The sequence below is a fragment of the Bison bison genome, unplaced genomic scaffold (assembly GCF_000754665.1).
Source record: "Bison bison bison isolate TAMUID 2011002044 unplaced genomic scaffold, Bison_UMD1.0 scf7180017864327, whole genome shotgun sequence".
NCBI lineage: Eukaryota > Metazoa > Chordata > Mammalia > Artiodactyla > Bovidae > Bison > Bison bison.
This window is the reverse complement of record NW_011494899.1, coordinates 7,139,388-7,149,081: the sequence shown is the minus strand read 5'-3', so window position 1 is coordinate 7,149,081 and position 9,694 is coordinate 7,139,388. Positions and strand designations below refer to the sequence as shown.

Sequence of the window (9,694 nt, the reverse complement as noted above, 5' to 3'; positions counted from 1 at the left end):
TAAAGCTGAAACTCCAGTACTTTGGCCACCTCATGCGAAGAGTTGACTCATTGGAAAAGACTCTGATGCTGGGAGGGATTGGGGGCAGGAGGAGAAGGAGACGACAGAGGATGAGATGGCTGGATGGCATCACCGACTAGATGGACATGAGTTTGAGTGAACTCCGGGAGTTGGTGATGGACAGGGAGGCCTGGTGTGCTGCAATTCATGGTGTTGCAAAGAGTCGGACATGACTGAGCAACTGAACTGAACTAAACTGAACTGAACTTACAGTGTGAGGGCTAAGACAAGAAGGCAGAGTATTGCCTCATTCAGCCCTAGCTGGGAATGTGCATATTAGTCAACTCAAATTTTGTGTTGCTCCATGCATGTCTGTGACCGTCAGAGTGATGAGTATTAATTTTGGGGTTACAAATAAATTTTAGTGAGTAGGCATACTTGCAAATGTAGGATCTGTGAATAATGAAGATCAACCATATAAACACTTGTATATAAAACACCATGCTATGTTCAGTAAAGGTAAATGACATGATCCTTGATCTTTAGAAACTTTCCATCGAGAGAGAATCATGAAAAAAAAAAAACTGACTATAATTTAAGGGGACATACAGTGGGATGCAAAAGGAAGAGCAATTATTTAGAACACAGGCAGTCTTTAAAAGTAGGGGATTCTTAAGAGAAAAGGTGGAATTTAAAACTATTCTCAATAAGATGAGGTCAGTGACAAATACACAACAAAAATAATTTGTTGTATATATACAGTATTAGTATAATTTGTAATATATAAAAATATTTAGTCATCATGACCACTATCTGAGGATCAATCCCATTTTTCAGAAAGGAGACTGAGGTGCAGAGTGATTAAAGTAACTTGTGGAAGATCTCATCACTAAGCCTGTGGCAGAGCCTGGGTTTGAACCCAGGTCTAACTACAGCACCATGTGTGTTCCTTACTACAAGACTAGGTTATGAGATTGAGGAGTGATCTGGTGGGCTGTGTAAAGTCACAGGTCGGGAAGGACTGGAAACGGGAGAAGACCAGGAAGATTTATTTTGGACCTAGTAAAAACACTTGAGATTTTGAATCTGTCTCCAAAAGTCTTGAGAATTTCAGGTTTAACTTATGAGCTATGGAAGGGCCAAGTCTGTCTGGACCTCAATTTGGACAGGCAATAAAGCATGGTGGGTTAATAGCACAGCTTCTTTAGTCATGTGGATTCTTATCCACTGTACCACCAGGGAAATCCTACTACTATCAACGGCTGTGCCATGTGGCCTGCGGGATCTCAGCTGCTTGACCAGGGATCGAACTTGGGCCCTGAGAGGGAAAGCACTGAGTCCTGACCGTTGGACTGCCAAGGAATTCCCTGTAACTTTATTATTAATTACTGGCATTTGTGCGGTGCTTTCTAGATTACATGGCTCTCTTGTGTAATTTGTAACTGACTCATTTGAAAAGATCCCGATGCTGGGAATGATTGAAGGCAGGAGGAGAAGGGGAGGACAGAGGATGAGATGGTTGGATGGCATCACCGACTTAAGGGACATGAGTTTGAGTAAGCTCCGGGAATTGGTGATGGGACAGGGAGGCCTGGAGTACTGCAGTCCATGGGGTCACAAAGAGGTGGACATGACTGAGCAACTGAACTGAACTGAAGACTTTCATAAGAATTTTAAGAGATAGGTGATCACAGACTTACCTTTCTTCTCTGGCTGCCTGGTTTTTATCAAGATCAAGCAAAACAGAACAAAAATTTTGGGTTTGATCTGACAGACCAATGAGAACCACCACCTACTACATTTAGTAGTAATGATCGTGTCAACAATGACAAGCAGCTGAAACTGACTGAGTGCTTATGATGCATCAGGTTTTCTTTTAAGGACTTTATAAGTGTTCACTCTTTTAATCTTCATAAGCTTCCTTTTTATAAGATGAAGAAGTGATTGAGAAGAGATTTTGTGACTTGCCAAAGATCATTTAGCTAGTAAGTGGTGGAACTGGGCACTGACTCTAGGCAGTTAACTCAAGAGCCCATACTTTTAACTGCTATTGTGTTGCCTTTCTATAATTATAGGTTTCTGAGTTAAGTAGTGACACAGTTAAACTGATATTTAAAGGTCAGTCTTAACTAAAGTAGGCAAGAAGAATCAGATTGAAGAGCCAAAGATTTTAGAAACAAGCTAAGGATTGGTAGGGATTACCTGTGGGAATAGAAAGGTGAAGAATACACATTAATGACTAAGAGGAATGTATTCTAGAGACAGTGAAGAAAAACTTTAAAGATTTGGAAAAACTTGCATATAGGAAAGGAAGATATCAAAGATGATTTTAGGATATTGTTCAGTTCAGTTCAGTCACTCAGTCAAGTCCGACTCTTTGCGACCCCATGAACCACAGCATGCCAGGCCTCCCTGTCCATCACCAATTCCTGGAGTTCACCCAAACCCATGTCCATTGAGTCAGTGATGCTATCCAACCATCTCATCCTGTTGTCCCCTTCTCCTCCTGCCCTCAATCTTTCCCAGCATCAGGGTCTTTTCAAATGAGTCAGCTCTTCGCATCAGGTGGCCAAAGTACTGGAGTTTCAGCTTCAACATCAGTCCTTCCACTGAACACCCTGGACTGATCTCCTTTAGGATACTGAGTCGATGCAATTTAGAGCAGGGACTTCCAAACATTCTGAAGTCAGGGAAACAAGAAAAACAAGGAGATGGGTAGGGTGAAATTTCAAAGACATAGAGAAGATTAATAGAAACTAAAAGCATATGGAAGAAAGGAATCTTAAATAATCATGAATTAAGTATTAAGATATAAATTTTGGGATAGAGATTACAATAAACATTCTCATTTCTCATCTAGGTCACAGGTTTTTGCTTTTTTGGGTCATACTTTTTAAAAAGTAGCCTATTATATTTATACATGGTAATATTAACATTCTGGTAGACTCTTGGATTACGCTTCATGTAGACTCACTGCTGCAAAGGAGAAATCTAGACGTAAAATAAAATTTAGAATCTGGATTCAGAAATAATATACACATGGAAATAAGCCCTATACATGTAATATAAATAAATTACAAAATTTCACTCATCTTCACATACAGAATATAATTCTACTGATAAAATATCCAATAGGTCTGAAACAAGATTTCATAGTATCTCAGGGTTCAGAGAACACACTAATGTAGTCTGGGGCATCTCAGTTCAGGATTACTTTGAAGGCTGTGAGTGTATATGATTAATCCTTCTTTATGTCATCAGTTTACTTAACTAGATGTTTGATTCCAACACTTAAAGTCTGTGTAACTGTATTTACATGTTTTTCTTTCTTATAAGTCAGTGTGTAACTCAATGACAAGGACTTCATTCTTTTATGCTCTATTATAATAAAGGGTACAGTGTAGGTGAGAAATACTCTTTACAACAATTTGTGCTGCGATTCATGGGGTCACAAAGAGTCGGACACGACTGAGCGACTGATCTGATCTGATCTGATAAATACATAGTGAAAGAATAGTTAGCAGAGGAGAAAGAGAAAGGAAATATACATGCACAGATGTTCAAGATGGCTAGAATAATGCAGCTTTAAAGACCAAGTGAGCAGCGTTTCGAGGCAGAAATGATCAACAGTATAAATGCTGCCTTGGGATTAAGAATGGAAGAAAAGCCCATTGGATTTGTTAAAAATATCACTGATGATTTCTGAGAGAGTAGAGGAGATTTAGATCATGGGATGGGTAAAGAGGAACTGAAGTTCAAAGATGTGATGGGTTCAAATATTCAGAAATAAAAATGCGAAGGTGATAGACTGAAATGGGGAAACAAGAATGCTAGGGTTAAGAGTAAGGCCTATGGAGTAGGCTGCTGGGGGACAAATGTCCATTTTTCCAGTTAGTAGCTGTGTGAACCTGGGCAAGTTACTTAACTTTTCTGAGCTTTGGTTTCCCTATGTGTAAAATGAGATCATCACAGTACCCATCTTATAAGGCTTGTGGTTTAAATGAACTAACTACATGAAATGCTGACCATGAGCCAAACATAAGTAGGTATTATTAATCTGCTGTGATTAGTCAAGTTTATCTTTTTGTGCAAGTGTGAGGACAGAAAAGTCATGGAGAAGTATGAAGACCTTAGAGGGCTATGAAAAGCAGGATGCCTACAAACTAACAGGAACTCTGGACAGTGGAAGAACTCACCTTAAGAAGATGAATGTGGCAACGTTTTAGATTCTGGAATGTAGAGTAATGCCCAGGAGAAGATACTGGCAAATGACAGAACTCTTGTATTGAATGGCTCCTACCTTCTCAATGGAATTTAGGCCAACTGATATAAACTCAATAGTGTATTTTTAGAATTTTAGAAAGCTTTAGTCTGAATAGAAATTGAATACCACTGCAGCTAGGTCAAATTTGTCTTACGCCCTGATGCTTTCTGTTTACACACTATGGCTCACAAGTATGGATTTAATATATTTTTTTAAAAACAAATACTGCTTATTAGATAGTCCAGGCATTAGTGTTTAGATTATAACCTATCAAAAGGCATGAAAAGTATACTCTGAGTAAATAGATGATGGTTGTCAAATAAAAACTTGATTACAGAGAACTTAAAACGTTCTAGACTAACCTCGGAAAGGCAATGGCACCCCACTCCAGTACTTTTGCCTAGAAAATCCCATGGATGGAGGAGCCTGGTAGGCTGCAGTCCATGGGGTTGCTAGAGTCGGACACTACTGAAGGGACTTAGCAGCAGACTAACCTAAATGCATTTGTGACAAGAGTCTCTGAGGTGAAAAACAAATCATTAATATTTTTTTTCTTCTCTGTGCAGGTATTTCACATCTGTATGTCTTTTCTGCTTGATAAAAGAAAGCTAAGTTATAAATAATAACCTTAAAAGTTTCTTCAGGATGCCAGCACACACTCATTCCAGGGGAATGAAGAACAAAATGAGCTGTCTGTATTCCTTCCAAGTTCCAAATCCTAATAAAAGAACAGGAGTATAATGTTAAATATTTTTGATATGTTACTAAAAAAAAGAAATTCCCTAAATTTATTCAAGGCTATCAACTAGAGATTATAGGGTAGATATCTGTATTTAAAGCATCTTTTATAGAAAATTATAACAATTATAATTATTTTAGAAAATGTAAAATCAGTATGAATAATTTAAGTTTTACCACATTCAATAATGGAAAAACAGGCACATACATTTTCTAATTAATCTACTACAGCAATACCATAACACAGTAACCAAATTAAATTATTCATGAACTCTTTCTTTTGTGGACAGAATCTTGAGGTTTTTGTAGGTCACTAATCAGGTTGTATTCCTACTTCAGTGAGTGAAAGTGAAGTCGCTCAGTTGTGTCTGATTCTTTGCAACCCCATGGACTGTATGTAGCCTACCAGGCTCCTCTGTCCATTGGATTTTCCAGGCAAGAGTACTGAAGTGGGTTGCCATTTCCTTCTCCAGGGGATCTGCCCAACCAGGGATCGAACCCAGGTCTCCTGCATTGTATACATACCATCTGAGTCACCAGGGAACCCCCTTCAGTAGTCACTTCAATTAACAATAATTTCTACTAGGGGTACTTAAAACATACACCTGTACCCCTCTCTTCCACCCCAGAGCTCCCATTTTAAACATAAAGAAGCTAGTATGAGGTGATGTGAATTTAGGGAGATAGGAGTTGCTCACTCCTTCTGCCTTTGGGTTCCCAGGCCAAGGGCTATTTCCTATCATTTACCTTTTCTGATATGGCTCACTTCCTAAATTCTTCTCTAACAAGCCTTGACTAATAAAAAATTAAAGGATAGAATGGCTGAAGGAACAAGCATCTGGTTCCCTGTACTCTCCCTCTCTTCAATACTTAAAACAAACCTACTCAATTTCCATCTCAATTTTTTTCCCATCCCCAGAGGAGAGCTCAAGATTCCGAAGTCTCAGTAATGACTTGTGAGAAGTCCTATTCTTCATCTAGACTACTGTTTTTTGAGCTCATTCTTCACATTCTATCTTTGTTATATCTCACTGGTACAGAGTGTGGCATAGAGTTAGGATGGCATGAGACAGAAGGTAAAGAGTAGCTGGCAAAGTGTCCACAGAATCTAGTCCTTAAGAACTGAATGCATTTATTAGAATGCCTTGGAGTTTTTCTTCTATATTATAGTTCATATCTCATTAGGGACCATAAAACAGTTTCAAGAAACTTAGGGAATGTTTTTAAGGTTGAAGCAAAATTTTATTTCAAAGAAAGCAGACATATTTATTTTACAATGCCTCTACTATTCTGTGCCAAACCACAGGATTTAAATATTTTTCCTTTCTATAGAAATTATAGGATCTCCAATCTTTAAATATCTTAGTTACATATAAACTAACATAAATATGCTTTAAAATGATTATCTACTTGATTAAATAGAAGAAGCATACACTTTTTTTCCTCTCGCTAAATTAACACTTCATCTGTATTTACTACATAGCGAGACAACTACAATTTAACTGAGGAGGTTGGAATCACATTTCCTATGGGTTTATTCAATTGTGTTTCCACTTTCCACAATAAATAAGATTATTAGTCAAGGCAACTGAATATTTCTTTCTTCCTTATTACCGTTTATACAATAAAGTAGTGGGCTAGCATATATTTTACCACTATTGAAGTAGCAGAAATTTGTCTTGCATATTCAATGAATCCCATGAGAGAATGGTTTAAAGGCTCCATTCTTTTGATTTTATTCTCATATGTATTTAACTTTTGTTTGCTATTATATTGAATGAATACAGACCAGGATATTTTCATGACTTTTTAATTTCAAATGAAGGAAACCAAAGAGATTTAAAAAATGGATATTCTTTAAAAACAGGCCAATTGATGAAGTATATTCTTGTCCACTGAACCAAATTTTAATCTCATTTTTAAACAGTATTTAGCCTGAACAGAATCTGATACATTTTGGGAAAAAACAAAACAAACAAACCAAACTGATTTAAAAAATGAGGAGAGTGATCCAGATTACTTTATGGGATTAGGGTAAAATGATTTATAGCTTATAATTATATGCTTATTAAATAATTCTCAGCAGTTGCATAATCCCAGTACTAAGCATGCAAAATACAACCAACTGGGCTGAAATGAGTTATCACAGCTAAATTAGCTACAGATGGTACACTTTAACTTGTTAGGTTTTATTTCCCATTTTGATAGATTCTATAATTAAGCTTCTCTCAAATCCTTTTGTGGAGCTCAACTTATTTTCCTGTGTCTTTACTACATATCTCATCTAGTTAACATAGTCCCATCAGATGAAATCACATTTCTTTTTTTGCAGTATACCATAAATAATAAAAATACATAAATCTTAAGCATGCAGCTCAAAGAGAACACACCTGAAGCATCCAGATTAAGATAGCATTTCCAGAACTTCAAATGTCATCTGTGCTTCCTTATAGTCCCTATTTCCTTTGTTGTCGTCGTTGCTGTTCAGTTGCTAAGTCACGTCCGACTCTTTTTGACCCCATGGACTGTAGCCTGGCAGGCTCCTCTGTTCTTCACTATCTCCTGGAGTTTGCTCAGATTCACATCCATTGAGTCGGTGATGCTATCTAACCATTTCATTCTCTGCTACCCCCTTCTCCTGTTTTCTTGCCTTCTCACAAAAAGTACCCACCATCCTGACTTCTGCTGGTTTGGGATATCATAAAGATGGAATCCTATGGAAAATACTATCCAGTGTATTTTCTTGGTCTGGCATCTTTAATTCACTATTAAATCTTGTGAAAGTTACTAACATTGCTGCATGTTGTCCTTTGTTCATTCTCATTGCTGTACATAGTGTTCCATTAATTAAGTACACTGCCAAGTATTTACCCATTCTACTGCTGACAGACATTCAGGTTGTTTCCAATCCGATTTTCCTGTACATGTCTTTTAGTGAATATAGACATCCACACACTCATTCCACTCTTACATAGACACATGCCCACATTTTTCCACCTCCACTTTCTGGATACTCACTAGATCATAGCTTACAAATACGTTCAACTTTAGCAAGTATACTGTCAAAGAGGTTTCCAGACTGGCTGTACCTCATTTATCTTCTTTCCCCTTTCATCTTTCTTTGTAATCACCAACTGAAAATGCCTAAACTTTCTCTGACAAATTTTCTGACAAAACAATCTTAAAAGAATTATTTGTCTCAATAGCAAAAGGCACAATTTTTCAGTTGAGCTTATCTGTAAGGCTGATTTCTCAAATCATTCCCTTTCCACTTGCATTTTTTGTTATTTTCATGTATTTGTAAATGAATAAATTTCCATCAGTTTTAAAATGTAGTGAACACAGTATATAGTAAAAACTCTCTTAATTGACCTCCTTCTGAAAGATTACTTTTTCTCTCTCCAGAACTGACAAGAGTAAGATTATTTTCTAATAGCTCACATGTGCATCTGTTGTAGGCTTACCTCACAGAAAAATGGGCTTAGTGAACTGCTGCTTGTAAGTCATGTAAATCCATGTTTATTAGTCTATTGTAATTACATAATTATATAAGCTGGCAAAATATGAATGTGAAAGAACTGTTTCAATGGAACTAAGTTGATGGTAACTAAATGAAGTAAGTTTCTAAATGAAAAAATGCTCTTAAATTAGGCATGCATGACAGTTATAAAAGATTAAACAGTTGAAACAAAAACATAGCTATATTTGAATTATGACTGCTTGACAAATTTTGTTTTCATTGTAGACACTGGATTACGGGTGTGGTTTATGCAAAAAAGAAGTCCAAAGCAAATCAATGGATACATAATATAAGAAAAACAAAAATCCTTGGTCTATACCAAAAAACTGGCAAATTTTCATATATATATTATTTATTAAAATAAGGTAAGACTTCCCTGGTGGTGCCCTGGATAAGAACCCATCTGCCCATGCATGGGGTATGAGTTCAATTCCTGGTCCAAGAGGATTCCACATGCCACGAAACAATTAGGCCTCTGCGCTGTAACTACTGAGCCTGTGCTCTAGAGCCTGTGAGCTGCAACTACTGAAACCGGCAGGCTCAGAGCCTGTGCTCTGCACAAGAGCAGCCATAGCAACGAGAAGCCCACATGCCGCAACTAGACAGCAGCCCCTGTTCTCCGCAACCAGCCCACGTGCAGCAACAAAGATCAAGTGCAAACAAAAATCAAAGAAGTAAATTAAATAAGTTAGGTAGACATTCCTTTAAAATGATTTCCTGAGTTTGTTGACTTTTTGGTTATCTAAGGAACTGCAAGTTCAGACCATGTCAGATAAGAGTTTCTACTATAATTGGAAAAAAACCCCCATAAATTCACATTTTAATATTTCCAAATTTATTGCTAGTATATTTGTTTATAATTTGTAAAATTACCTAAAAGTTCATTATAACTGAAGAAGCACACTTTTCAGGCAAGAGGTATAGCAAGAAATAGAAAAGCTATACGGGTTTATAACTTTAATATACATAATAAAACATATTGAAAGATAATAGACACTTCATCAAAGTATAAAAATGGGTTGCCATTTCCTTCTCCAACGCATGAAAGTGAAAAGTGAAAGTGAAGTCGCTCAGTCGTGTCTGACTCTTAGCGACCCCATGGACTACAGCCCACAAGGCCCTCCGTCCATGGGATTTTCCAGGCAAGAGTACTGGAGTGGGGTGCCTTTGCC

At 37.2% G+C, this 9,694-nt stretch overlaps 1 protein-coding gene across 1 annotated transcript in view; it reads right to left on the bottom strand.

Annotated features, from left to right (window-relative positions):
* NUP37 (nucleoporin 37kDa) overlaps nt 1–9,694 on the bottom strand; it is a 51,991-nt gene that overhangs the window by 5,531 nt on the left and 36,766 nt on the right. The window contains exon 6 of the mRNA XM_010853435.1: nt 4,892–4,982. Coding sequence (XP_010851737.1) covers nt 4,892–4,982 — 91 coding nt within the window. The remainder of the gene's footprint in view (nt 1–4,891; nt 4,983–9,694) is intronic.